Source organism: Lygodium microphyllum, chromosome 9 (assembly GCF_053477565.2).
Source record: "Lygodium microphyllum isolate KBCC chromosome 9, Lygodium_microphyllum_v1.1.10, whole genome shotgun sequence".
Taxonomy (NCBI): Eukaryota; Viridiplantae; Streptophyta; class Polypodiopsida; order Schizaeales; family Lygodiaceae; genus Lygodium; species Lygodium microphyllum.
In genome coordinates, this window is record NC_141143.1 from 34,172,376 (window position 1) to 34,187,372 (window position 14,997).

The 14,997-nt window shown below is 36.9% G+C and overlaps 1 protein-coding gene across 1 annotated transcript; it reads left to right on the plus strand.

Annotated features, from left to right (window-relative positions):
* The first annotated feature begins 3,174 nt into the window (after positions 1-3,174).
* On the plus strand, positions 3,175-5,448 carry LOC148030936 (membrane protein PM19L-like). Its single transcript, XM_087684485.1, has 4 exons — positions 3,175-3,501; positions 3,832-4,009; positions 4,523-4,571; positions 5,075-5,448. Exons 1-4 carry the CDS (start codon positions 3,378-3,380, stop codon positions 5,237-5,239), a joined length of 516 nt encoding a protein of 171 aa, XP_087540611.1. The 5' UTR covers positions 3,175-3,377; the 3' UTR covers positions 5,240-5,448.
* Positions 5,449-14,997: the final 9,549 nt, after the last annotated feature.

Below are 14,997 nucleotides of genomic sequence, written 5' to 3' on the forward strand. Positions count from 1 at the left end.
AGGAAAGAATGGCTACAATTTCCCTACCAGCATTGCAATGATTTCTAGAGCTCTAAGAGTAGAAATGAGACAATAGAGCTAGAGTGAGGAAAGAACATCAACGTCAACAAACAAGCATGTCAAAAGTGGAATGTCCAATGTGACACGTGTGTGTGTGTGTGTGTGTGTGTGTGTGTGTGTGTGTGTGTGTGTGTGTGAATGATGCATGAGTTCAAACTTGAGCACTCGACCACTCCACCCTAGTAATGACACCACCTCTTTCATACAAGGTGGTCCCACATATATTCTGGCCTAAAGAATAGTAGTGCACTCTAAAGAAATACTATTAGTTACATATTATCTACAAACCTCTTCTATTTTTGGAAAACTATGAGTTCTCATAATAAAAATATCATTTTTGTTGAACTCACATGGTATATTACATGTTCTATAAGGTGAAACTCTCTCTCTCTCTCTCTCTCTCTCCCCCCCCCTTCAAAGAATGAAATTAGCTATTTAGAACCACCATTTCATGATATTAGCACATTTGAAAATGTCTAGGTCAAACGAAAGGCATTGGTAAAGTAGCATGTTCACAATGAAATTTTATATTACATGGATTGATAGTGATATATAGGAATGGGGTCAATAGACCCTTGTGGTAAAAAATGGTAACTTAGGATGTGTTTACAGGACCTATAATGCTTCAAATATTTGGGATTTTGATATAGAAAATTGGTTATAGAATAGTAATTAATAGTGACACATTTGCAACATATCCCAACACGAGTGTAATTTAGAATCACAAAAACATCCTACTAATAATGTGAGTAGTGTGGTATGAACTTAGTTTTAGACTTCAGACTCAAGTGTATACCTTATGATAGGGCTAGATGGCTCAACATTGTCAAACTATTTTTGAAACAATGGCCATAATAAGTACTTACATCATCTTGAAAATGAAAACTATTGAGGACTAAGGAAGTTGATATGATACTATGAAAATAATCAAAATCCATGTTGATCTTGGGCAAGTTACTCATGAATATATGTGTGCATTACGTGGGTTCAAAATAAGGTATTTTTAAAATATCATTTTTATATATCTTTTACATACAAAAGGGTGTAATATAAATGCATTATTTACAAATTGAATAGAAAAGGGTTATATTTTATTTAGGAAGAATTTATAGGTAATGATATTTATAAATAGGCCTTGAATGCGAGTGATGTAGAGGATATATATATAGTCACTTCCTTGAGATGTTGATTTAGTAAAGTTTGTAAGTAGTGCACATAAATTGTTGACTCATCTTGTGTATGGTCTAAGTAAACATGCGAGTTAATGTTATGACCCATCAAAATTAGTTACTTTCTAAACATAGTTAAAGTAAACACATTGGACATTAGGTTATGACTCATTGAAACTATACATCTTTCTAAGTTAATATATCTTTTCAATATTTGACTAGAGGCTTGCTTAGTTTTAAACAATGATTACATTGAGAAAAGTATTGTAATCATGTTGTGAATAATATTGTAAGCGGCCTAGTAAAAAGATGAAGATGAAAGCTTGGGATCAAGTTGAAAAGGTAAGATCTTTGAAGTCTTAACCATTTGAAAAGTTTTTTGCTACAAGAATTTTTATCATAATAGCAAAGTTGGGCATTTATCGCACAAGCTAATGCCCTTGTATCAACATTGGGGCATTTGTTAAGTACTTTGCATGAGATTGAGGTAGGTAGAAAGTTTGACATGAGAGATACCACACTTTAGATATTGGAATGATGGTAAAGAAAGAGGAAAATGGCATTGGAGTTAGGAGGGATAAAAGGGAAAGATAGATGGAATTAAATTTATACTTGAAATAAGTGGCAAAAAGATTTTAGATGTATATCTTTAGGACATGTATCCACAAGAATTGGAGAAGTAAAGGGATCTTTACCTACAACTTAAATGTGTTCTAGGTATGATAATGGTAAAGGTGGAATTGTTGTAAAAGATGAGATTGATCACACGTGATGAAGGTGGGTCTAGGATGATGCATCTATTTAATTGGTAAAGGTCAAAGCCAAGCTAGGCACATGGAAAAAGGCATGCAAACAAACTGAAAAAATAAATTCTTCCCTTAAGTTTGTGGAGGTAGAAAAATCGCATCACAAGTTGTTACCACCAACCTTTTAAAATAATGTGAGAGTATGTTATAAATATATATACAACAAATTTTATAAATGATGGTTTTTGCTTAGTAAAAAAGCCACTTAGAACTAACTAAGCCTCGAGGAAGCTACCTTGTATATATGCATCTTGGGTCTAAGAACTTAAGAAGCCAAAGTTCAAAGTGTCACATTTGAAACGTACATAATATTTAATAAGAGAAGCCAATCATTGGGTGGCACAAAAGTTTAGACGTCAACCATCAATAAGTGCAATTCTAATCTTAAAAGAGTTGGAAGATTAAGTGTTGAATGTGATAGCGTACTAGAGATTAGCACTTGGGCTCATAAATTGTGAGGATGTGGATTTAAGTCTCACTGGGTGCATGGCTTGGTTGGGTATCTCCTTGTTGTGAGGGATAGTGAGGAGGAGGGTCCAAGCTATGTTGTCAAGTCGGCTTGTGAGATACTTTATGTGCGTGTAAGAAATTGCTAGCATGGCTCTTGCCTACTCTTGGAGCTAAATTTTGGAGGGGAGGCTCAGGCACCTCCCATGTGGGTGAAGGGGTGTGTGGGTCTTATCTCATTAGAAAGAGAGAGAGGTTGGAATAATAAACCACCGGGACAGCTTGACACGTCAAACATCAACACTATTTAAACTTACTACGAAAGCTGGTACCCCTGATTGCACGTGAGAGAAGAATCAACCGAGTGAGTAGCACAAAGCTGCAATCCCAACCGTCGATGCGATCTCAAAGCAATAATCTCAGCCGTGGGCACGTGACACGAGAAGGGAAGCCGACCAAACCTACCAACTCCAAATAACGTCTGGCAGGCTCTATTCGTCTCTTCTCTCTCTCTCTCTCTCTCTCTCTCTCGCGACTCTCTCTCTATTCGTCTCTTCTCTCTCTCTCTCTCTCTCTCTCTCTCTCTCTCGCGAGAGAGAGAGAGAGAGAGAGAGAGAGAGAGAGAGAGAGAGAGAGAAGGAGAGAGATTCGAGAGCTAAGTCCTGCGACAAGCCGAGAGAAGTGAGGGTAGTTCAGATTGAGGCTCCCTGCGTGTCTGTCTCTCATATGGGTACGAGAGAATCATTACAAGGGGCGGGACTGCGGGTACTAGCCTTTATATACGACGGACGACACTCCTCAGTCCTACCTCGCTCGGAGCTCTCTCTCTCTCTCTCTCTCGGACGCCTGATAGATATAGACACATATATATAGAGAGCTTGCGGCTGACTACAAGATGGCATTCATCATCCGTCGTCTGCTGGCTGCTCCTCTGCTGTTGCTCAACTTCGGCCTCTACATTGTGGTGGTCGCCCTCGCCGGTTGGGCTCTCGACACCGCCATAGATGAGACATGGGAAGGTCATATAACTATTATCCACTCACTACCCCTAGCATTACTCATTCAAATGCCTCACACAAATAATACTCCTCATGTATGTATCCGTCTACATGTATGTATTTTTCCTCTATGAATGTATGTGGGTACTTATTTGCATGTCTATGCATTATATGTTTACTTATATATGCATTTGTTCATGTACATGTATACATATATGTGTTGTGGATACACATATATCTATGCCTATGTGTGTGCGTTTGGGTGTGTACACATGTGCGTGCACATGCATGCATGCATGTATACATGTGTGTATGTACATATTATGATGATGATCCTTCTAATGATTGCAGATATATCCTACAATCCAGCCACCTTCTACTTTGTGATATTCTCTCTTATAGCAGGGGTGGTGGGGATTGCCTCCAAATTTTGCGGTTGCCACCATCTCATGGTGTGGCATACGGAGAGCTTTGCTGGTAGCACATCTGCCGGCTTTATCGCATGGCTCCTCACACTTTTGGCCATGGGGTAAGAGTAGTTGACAACTATTTCATCTAATCCTACATAACTCTTGTATTTGTGTTAGTGATGCCTCTACCTAGCTTAGTGCACAAAACAAGGTTAATAAATAATAGTGTGCACCCAAAGGTCTAGTTGTCAGTGCCATTAATAGTCCAGATTAATCAATGTTAATAAAAAATAGTGTGCTTCCCAAAGGTCTAGTTGTGTAGTCCCATAATAGGTTAGATTCTCAATACCAAAATGAAACACAAACACAGGTAGCATTTTCATGGATTAACAAGAACACGAGTAGCATGTCATATCAATATGAATAGGTTTATTCAGAGCATTTTCCTATGTGATGTACAAATTTGTTGCAATAATTAATATAATCTATGAGAGTATATGCATGAATCCTTATGTCACTACATCAAAGAATGATTAATGGTCCATGTTTGCAAATTCAAGTTCTAACCTAGTACAATGCTCATTCCCACTCACTAAAAGGTTTAACATGATTTATATTTCTTGCAAAAATAGCTTGGCTGCGAAGGAAATTAGCATTGGTGGAATCATATCTTTGAGAATGGTATGTTGTTATTCTCTTCATATACTTGCCTATATCTTGGTGCATGTAAGCTTTATGTAAGAAGGTTAGAGCAACATAGAAAATCTTACATTCATTTATCACATGTTTCAACCAAATTATATATATTTGTACATACAGGCATACATGCAAAACATTTGTGTTTATGCATGTAGAGCTTATTATTTTGTACTCTACACATGTGTCTAAGCATGCATGCATGTGTACAATAGATTTGTGTCCATGAATGTAGGGTTATATTATTCCATACTCTAGACATGTGTGCATGCATGCGTGCGCGTGCGCGTGCGCGCGCGCGTGTGTGTGTGAAGTAGCATATGTACATGTATGTATGATGGTAGGGAAGTCTCCTAGATATTGATGATTATTGTGCACTCTTATTGAGTCAAATATAACATGATAGGACTTATTCAATTTGAGTTTGTTTTTACAACAAGAATTCCATTGAGATGTGGGATACTGATTTATTTGTACCATATGTGCAGAGATTTCTCGAGGCAATTGTGATCATTGTTGCAATAACTCAATTCATATACTTGCTTGTAATTGGCTTTGGTTTGTATCGTGGGGAATATATTATAAGGACTCGTGATGCCTTTGAGGTTCATGAAGGCCAACCAACAACTTCAAAGGAAGCTCCACCAGCATAGTACAACTCTAGCCATGTATATGTTTCAAAGTAGAAACATTGACAAATGTACCTTCAATTAGGAAACTATGCTTTTGAGTTTGTAGGTATTCTCATCTTACTTGGTTTTGGGTGGAAATCCTCAGTCACTTTCATGTATAAAATGCTTTGCATATGTACCTTTTAATCCCATCTCGATTCTTCTCTCAATACATACATTTGTTTGTATAAGTATATATGCAAGGCATCATCTTGTAAATGTATTGGTAATGCTAACCAAGGTTTACTTGTTTGGAACATTTGGATTCAAATTTCCCCATTGGGAAATTTTGGAAACATAGACTAAGATTGCTTCCTATCAAATCTCTTGATCATTCAATGCACTAAAAGTGCCGGTTGTCAACAAATACAAAAAATACAAGCTCTAATTGATTGGTTTCTCCTTTTAAGGTTGATTATTAATAATTTATTAAGTGTTGTTACTTGGAAGCCTCTAATGTTCATTGCTTCCTCTTAGGTATTCTTGTATCTAGGGAGATAAATTTGGCTCAGAGAGAATTTATGAATGTAAATAATTCACTTCTCACTAAAAGAAACCTTAATAAAAAAATTGAAATATGAAGAAGGGATAGCCAAATCTCACATTGATGTCATGCTCATGGCTAAAGGAAGCCATGGTTGAAATAAAAGGTATAAGAAGAAAATATGACATAGTAAAACAAATTATGGCTCTTGAAGAGGCATGCTCTTGCATGTGTACACATCAACATGCTAGCTGTCATGGAAACTCGCCTCCATGAATGGTGGAGGATGGAAACCTCAAAGCTCCAAGGTGGAGATGACAAATGATTATTCCAAAGACAATTATAAGGCTTATTTCCAAGCTTTTATATCATACCCTAATTTGCTATAAAAGCCTAACTCCCCAAAGTCTAAGGTTTCTAATGTAGAGCTTAGGATAAAAAATGTTTTTTAGCAAACCATCCAATCCTAAAGAAGCTTTACAAGAGATACAAGGATGGCCATATCAAAATAGCTCTTGTCTTGAAAAATCATTGTAGAACATGTTCATAAAGTAGTGAAGACATCCCTAGCAGAAATAGACATAATCCTAAACTCAAAATTGTCAATAGTTTATATGTTATAAGAAATAGGGCTATTGTAAAAGAATGACCATAACTTTTGATAAAAACCTCCAATTTCAGCAAATGGCATGTGAAAATGTAGTAAACATCATGAGAAATCTATCTATCACATAAAAGTCAGGCTTTGACAAAGTCAAGGCAATTAATTCCATGATAGATATTTACAACATCAAGCTATCTCTATTCTATGATTGAAAGTTATTCACTTCCTCATAAATGCTTTCATCATTTGTAGCTCTTCTTAATTTTGAGGATGAAGAATAATGTTAGCTGAGGTACTTTCAAGCACGCCACAATCAAGAAGTGTGTAATTATTGAAGTAAAACCACATTGATCAAAAGGTATTCCATCATAGTAATCATCACTTGTCTCATAACTATCATCCTCAAAAGCATGCATATTCTCCCTACCACCTAGGCAAAAGGGAAAATTCAGAATTTTATCATCCACAAGATCAAATTCATTGACATTCAGACCAAAAGAAAGCATATGATCATGATAATAGAATGGATATATATCATGTTCTTCCAAAGTATTGATGGATATCCACATTAGTGGCCTTGTCTTGATCTCAAACTTCCCTAGCCTTCCTATTCTTCAAACTCAAGAGTTTCCTCATCACCCTCATGGTGTTCCTCATCATGTTCTTTATCTCCATAATCTTTAACAAAAAGGGTATGATGAACCTCAACAAGTAAACATAGTATCCCTAATCTTTAGGGTATTATGCCTACTCTCTCTCTCTCTCTCATACAAGAGGTGGAGGATCAGTGAAAAGACCTAACATTGAAGAGACATTCTCTAAAGTGGTCAAGCACTTGGACTTAGATTTTGTAAAGCCAACCCAAAAGAAGAGAAAGAGTGATTGTTTTCATCATCCATGGTTTAATGGAAGCCACTAAAATGGTTTTGAAGTAAGCACAATACACATGTTTTTTTGTCATGCAAAAGCTTTGTGACCAAAGTTTGTTATGTAGTGCTATTAATCAAGAGACCTTAGATGTACTAATGTTGGCCCTTTCATCCTAGAAAATGTAACAACACACTAAAACTAGGGGTTCAAATGGCACAAAGCTCTCATGAAATTAACTTCACATACATCATCATTGTCTCTTTGTTTACTAGTTTCTATGACAAGATCGTTGTGGATCTAGTCACATGGAGTGGTGATATGACGACCAAAACTGTTTGGTGGTAACCATCTCATTTTCACGATACCATGCCGAGGTAAGTGGTGGTTGGAACACCATCTTGGATTCCTAGGGGGTCCACTAGGGTTTACCGTATGGTACCACGTGAGTGTAAGGGAGGGGGGTTATTTAAGGGAAGGAAGGTGCATTTTATAAGATAAGGTCCCATAAATAGGGGGTAGATAAGGGGTATTTTCATATATTTCTTGCACGTGGGTGACATCTCCTTATTACTACTAGTGAAGGACTAAGCCTCAAGCACTTAACCAAAATGACCATTCACAATGTTCTTCATACGATGGATGGAATTACGATATGAGACATTATGAAACTCACATATGGGTGCAAAGTGATACCCCCAATGACCCCCCTATTAGTGGCTAGTTACATATGTAACATACATAAAAGAGACTTTGCATGTAGCCCCAAACCCTACTTTGAAGCAACCATATAGTTTGAAGCATGTAACATAGATAAAGTGATACCCCCAACGACCCCCGTACTAGTGGCTAGTTACATATGTAACATACATAAAAGGGACTTTGCATGTAGCCCCAAACCCGAATTTGAAGCAACCATATAGTTTGTAGAATGTGCAAGTTTACATGAAAATATGGATTCATAGTCCATTGAATCCATATACAATGCAAAGTCTTACAATAAAATAAGCATGCTTGGTGTAGCGCATTGGGAAAGGGACAAGGAGTGTTGGATGAGCTTCTCATCCAAGATGTAGTCACCTGGAATCGACTAATTGCAGGGTATGCATAGCATGGCCGAGGCGAGCAAGCATTGAGATGTTTCGATATGACACAACACAAGGAACACGATCCTACTACAACAATGTCCTTTATTTTTGGCTTGAAAGCATGTGCCAATATAGGAGCACAATACAAGGGTTGTTCAAGTCAAGAAATTGGGAAACAAAAACTTTAATGAGCTTTAATGTGAGGCTTGTTGTCATGATGGAAGAGGGCAGCTGTCACTTTTACTCATGGCACCCCTCTCCTTCGCTCTCTTTCATTGGCTTTTTGTTTTGCATCTGCCATGCAGGTCAAGGCTAAATGGGCATTGGGATCAGCTCTGCTTCAAGTTTCTCTCTCTCTCTCTCTCTCAGATGTTCACCATAGCCTACGTAGAGCAGTAGGCCTCTTCCAATCGTCCTTCTCTCCCAGTCATCGAGCAACAGCCCTGCACCTCTTCCAATTGCCATAGCCTACTCCTCCTCCGATTCGCCATAGCCTCTGCCTCTTCCAATCATCCTTCTCTCCCTGAAATGCTAGGTGTGAGTACTTTTCACACATGTATGTATGGCATGTACTTTAGCTTGGAGCACGATATTTGAATGGTCTTTGCACAACTTTTTGATCATGAATAAGAACTTGTTAGAGCGAGCCTATATCTAGTCCTATAAAATGAATTAAGAAATGAAAACACTAGCTCATCACACCATTTAGCAACATGTGTATATAGGAAAAAGGATGCAACTCAGTGGCTTACAAAAAAAATCTCTAAACTATGATTGTGTCAAAACTGGTGCTATGTGTGTCAACACCTTAGCCATGTATTCCCAAGAAAGCATGATAATTTATTCTTTTATAATTTGTTCTATTTTTGGCTTACTTGACTTTGTTGTATATTATAATCTAAGCCATACTCTCTATGGATGTTGAAGCATTGGGTGATCTTAGGGTTCTTTATTTACACAAAGATATGGTGGTATTTATTTGCATGAAGTCATGCATCTCACTACTAAGGATGGCCTTAGCAAGACTGCACCAAAGGAAGAGTACGCCAAAATGTCGAATAGAAATCCTGGACTAAAGGCAACAATAACAATATGGTTTTTTCTTTTGTTGCTTCCTATTTTCCAACCCTAGGAAAAACAATGTTTTGGCAGGTTAAAGGTTGCTATCTATAGATACACACACACATATGCGCACAGAGACAAAGAGAGAGAGAGAGATGGCGGGCTCACGTTAAATATCGGCCTGCTATGGGCTATCGCCCGTAGACAGGCCACGTGTCGGTGACCCTGCACTTTTTAGGGGTCACATTTCCTTTTTGCATATATATATTTAATAAACTTACTTTCTGTCAGCTAACGTGCATGGGTGAGATGGTAGGGTGCATGACTATCAGCCGGAGGATGTGGGTTCGATCCGGTACAGCAACACAGTAAATTTTTGGCTCCTTTTCACCGGCTGCGACCGGGTGCCATATCACCAGGCATGCCGATATTTAACGTGAGTCGAGATGGTGACCAGTGCAGGTCCCTCTAACATGAGTAGCATGCAAGTGGTTGTGGTAGGCGATGCAGGCACCGGCAAGATGTCAAGTCTCATCATTGCTGTTGTTGTGACATAGAGTTTCAACACCATGGTGCCTCTTGTCATTTCGATCACCCATCTTCCTCCTGAATTCTATCCTGACAGGGTCCCTCTCATAATCGTTCATACCTCATCAAGGTGAGTGCAAAAAGTAAGCTACACGATTGCCTGTATTGCCTCTTTCTCTTAGGTTTTTCCTACAAACCTTAGACTATTCACTTTGTACTTTGAATTCCTACTTATGCAACGACGTCTATTATTATCACATCACATGCGATAGGCCTTAGACACTACAACGCCTTTCTAGCTCTACTGGTTGCCTGAATTGCAAAATATTGGTGTAAGAAAATTTTCAACCGATGGTCAGGTTTTCAAGGAGATAGAAACATGCATTGAGTGCTCAACGTCTAAGCAAATCTAGGTTTAATTTCTCACAATTTTTGCAGTCAACATTGGTCACTTGGTCAATTGTAGGTCTCAATTTGATCAGAATATATTGGCTTATAGATTTGCATGTTGTGTAAAGCAATCCACTATGAAGCTCCTCAATCTTTTTGAATGCATGAATGCTTGGGCTTGCTACTTTATGACCTTGATGCACCACTTTCCATCATATGCCAAAAGCCTTAACACCCTTTGGATAGCTATTGTCATGTTTGGGGATTAAATTATTGACTATCATTTCATAGTAGACCATCCTAGGTCAAATGCACATTTGGGATCCATGGCAATCAAGTAACAATGTTATATGCTTGAATTGTTAGTTCTACACAATGATCACATAGAATCTAAGAGGATCCACTCTAATCATGAGACAAGTTGTTATAACCTATGACATTAAAGATTTGCTTCATGATGTGGGTTATGTCTAGTTGATAGCTTTTAAATGGGTGGCATGGTCTTGGTCTTAGTTGTTGGTTAGAGATGGTAGCTTGTAGGTGCAAAATTCTCAAATATCTTAATTTACTTTCTGGCTTTGTCATCGGGCTTGAAATCAGTGCTAGAAACTCGGGTTTCTTGCGTCTTTCCTATAAGTTGGGGCATTATCAAATAGATATTGAAGTGTACTAGCTTCATATGGATGAGAGTAGTTTTGATGTTGTTGGAGTCTTTTTGAAATGTGTTGCAAATAGAGTCATTTTTATGCACTCAATGAGAGCATTTTTTCTATTTCTTTTGATACTCTGTGCGAGTGGACATGAAACTTTGTGGTCTTCTAGCCTTTGTGGAATACCATATAGGTTCAATGAAGACATCTAGTAAATAGCTAGATGATTATTTTTCCCACCAACCTCTTGATTAGAAACCTAGCTTAATCTTATTTTAATAAAAAATGCAAAGATATGATTCTAAGTCTTGGAGTGATTGCTTTGCAAAATTGTGACACTTGTCCTTTCGAATGATAAGTTAAAGCTCTCTTATCATTTCTATATGAATGGCAAATATGTTCAATTGTGTTGGTTATCTTTTTCGATAAGGTTCTCTTGCAGTGGAAGGAGATGAGAGAGGACTAGAAGCTGTGGACATGGTTGGGATTGTATTCCAAGTGGAGTTATTAAAAAGTTCACATCTAGAAATGTTTGTTAACTATTTTTAGATGCTATCTTGTTATATAGTTGGGCTATGAGAGAAAAAATTATGCTAAATCAGGTCACCTACTACCCTATCTAAGAAGAAAGAAGGGTTTCATTGGCTCAAGTGCAAATACAAGTTGATGTAATTTGATTTTAGCAAAGGATTGTGTGATATTACTATATTCTGTAAGAAGGGGAACTTGTGGGTGTCTTGTTGTAAGCAGACATTTTGTGAAGTGCTATAAGCAATGAGAACAACAATGAATTTTCAAAAATTTTAGCAAGGGAACACTATGGAGACAAGATGCAAGTGATGAGGAATCATTGTCCTTAGTAAAGACACACACATTGTGGAATGTAGGATTTGTGGAAGATTATATTGACATGGGATAGTAGGAGATACATGCAATATCATACAACTAATGCTATTCAAAAGTAGTTTTAATTTATTCTTGAGGCTTTTCATTTAGATTCACTCTTTTGATCTTGGTTGTGGCTTAATTAGGTTTAGTAGAGCACAAATATAGAGGGTTGCCTAATGCTCAAGGTGGGGGTAACACTTGTATTTCTTTCACATTGATAGACTTAGATATCTAATGGTCATGGTGGAACCTACTATGATCAAAATACTAGTTAGTATGTTTATGTTAGGACATATTTATGGTGGCATTAATGCACACGTTGCTTTAGATCTCATTTGTATTGCATGTCAAATATTTTTTTGGTAAGGAGAGTATAAGGTACTAAATATATGCTTGTTTATTTTGAATGGAATATGACTAGAATGAGAAATAAACTCAAGGATTTAATTAAAATGTACCAAGTTTTCTAAAACATAATAATCATTGATAGTGAAGGATTTGACATGAGGTATGTATTGGATAAGTTTATAGATATGTGGTACAAGGGAGGGGCAAAACTTTCATTAAATTGAAAGTTTGTATCTTGGAATTGAGCTACATCATAAGTTTCATGGAGTGAACAGTTCACTTAAGTTATAAATTAGGTCCTAAGCTTAAGTTTGGCTCAGTGGACTAGTCATCAATTAATCTTGAATAAAAAATGAGATTGATTAAGGAGAGGTTCCTTACTCATAAAGAAACTTGATCTCAACTATTTGAAGTCTTCTTTTCTCTCATTTTTGAGTAGAATGAGATTGATTAAGGAGAAGTTCCTTACTCATAAAGAAACTTGATCTCAACTATTTGAAGTTTCCTTTTTCTATTATTTTTGAGTAGTCGAAGTGTAGAAATAATCATTATTCTCATCTACACTACAAACATGAAACATGGGTTGATGTCACGGATGGAGTGAGGATAGTAGCCATATTTTCCTTTGTAGTACTGAGAATCCATTAGGCAGCTTTGTAGCTTCATTTATAGCAAATTATATTACTATTTTTAATATAAATATGGTAAATGTATTACTACAACAATATGGGGTGAGATCTTCTCTCTTTTCCTCTTTGTGTTACTATAATACTATGGGTTAAGATTCTCTCTTTTTCTCTACGATCTCAAGCTTTGTGCACTTTTTGGATAATGTTGTTGGAAGGTAGGGAATATTCTTATAGTTTCATCTCAAGAAGCCTCTTTGTTTGTGAGAGGAAAAATGGGAAATTGTTAGATATATTCAATTCTCCACCCTTGTAAGGTGTCATCGATGATCCATGGTGCTTTAAGTTTTAAGGTCTCCATTATGAGAATAAGCTATGTGTGAGTACGGGACATTGGTTGGGTCCTGACTTGTATGTAAGGTCTCCACTTTTGATCATTCATCATTACTCTTAGCATATAGCCTCGTCTCCCCACATTGTCGGATAGCCCATTTTAGAGTTGTTTCCACCATCAACAATTTTTATCGTTCAATTAGAGGATATCACTCTTAGTGGAGGTAGGTTGCTCTAGGTATTGCTTAGCTTGCTATGGCATTTACTGAGATGTAAGCTTTTGGAGAACTATATGATGTGGTTTCAAGCTGGTAGTGCTTCATTTTGTGTTGGAGCAATCTGCTCACGTCATCTTTCTAATGTGTTGCATCACCTTTTTGCCCTAATGTGTCATCTTGTACGTGAGATCAATTGTATTTTTGGTGGTTTGTACTTGTGGTTTGCTACTCCATTGTTTCCTTCATATCAATGATACTCTAGAGGATTGCATTCTACACCCTCTATTGCACTCTACATGATCATTCCATCTTGGTGGGGTTGTTGTTGGCTGTTGCATTTTGGGATCCATTATGAGCATGGCACACTTAGACATCAGTCTCATTCACCTCTACCCTGGTCCTTGAGACTTGAAGGTTTGTATTCATATTTTCATTCACTCATTCTCATTCAGCATTCCACATATCATGTTGCTATATATTTTAACTTTTCTTTATGTTTGCTATCTCCATTTAGTCACATTACATCCATCAAAACTTATGCAAGGGCAGTAGATCGGAAAAATCGAAGTGCAATAGTCTCTAGGCTTGGAACTAGTAAATGCAACAATGTAACCACATGAAGATGATGGTAGTAGCTGATAATTGACAATAGTGGGAGGGCAAAACTTATGCAAGGGAAACATACTGGAAATCTCACATATGATAGTAGATGATGGTAGCTGATCATTTAAGATGAATTAGATGCAAAATGTATAATGATAGCCCGTTGCTATCACGATAGGACACCACCAATATAAATATTGAGATTAAGAGAGCCCTATGATAGTACTAGGATGGTCAAGATGTGTATTATGACATTTCTATTTCAATTATTGTGATTAAAGATAGTATTAGGATGGTCAAGATATATATTCTGACATTTCTATTTCTATTTTTTTGATTAAAGACCACAAGTCTCACTCTACGATAGAGCTGATCAACTAGCTTACTAGCATTTGTGCATTGTACATCTAGTGTCTCTATTTGGAAATTTGGTCAAAATCCTAGATTTATTCATAAAATTATAAATTTTACAGTTGGATGCTATATATCATGAATATATTTTTCAAAGCTTCATCATCACTAAAAAAATCTAAACTCTTTTATGAACCCTTAAGAGCTAGCTGTAATTCTATGATAAAATTAGTGTTTTGTATTTATTACATAAGGTTTTGCTAAATTCTTTTCTTAAAAAAATAAATTTACAATAAGGGATTTATGAATTATGGTAAGAAGTTACATAAGGGTTTTAAAAAAATCACAAAAAAGGTTACATATGGATAGATAAAACACTCCATGAACGCACGTCATATATAGGATTTATACATAGTGACCCCCCCCCCAAGCACATTACCCTTGCCACATTGCCCTTGCTAACTGCTAATTACCTTGCTAACTAGCATTGAGTTCCATCCAATTTGTACCACCATAATAATGACTATACTAAAGCTAAAAGAGGGAGAAGAGGATTATGTGGATAAGCATTTGAAAATGCAATACAAAATAAAAGAACATAGGCAGCCGTTTGTCATTGAAGTTTTCTTGAATAAGTATAAAGAGTATCACCCTAATGGAGAAGACAAATCATGGTGATTTTATCTTCCTTGTGTATTGT

Coding starts and splice junctions, on each gene's coding strand:
- LOC148030936 (XM_087684485.1), top strand. CDS start 3,378: ATGGCATTCATCATCCGTCGTCTGCTGGCTGCTCCTCTGCTGTTGCTC. Junction 3,502..3,831: donor CATAGATGAGACATGGGAAG/GTCATATAACTA, acceptor TAATGATTGCAG/ATATATCCTACAATCCAGCC. Junction 4,572..5,074: donor GAATCATATCTTTGAGAATG/GTATGTTGTTAT, acceptor CCATATGTGCAG/AGATTTCTCGAGGCAATTGT.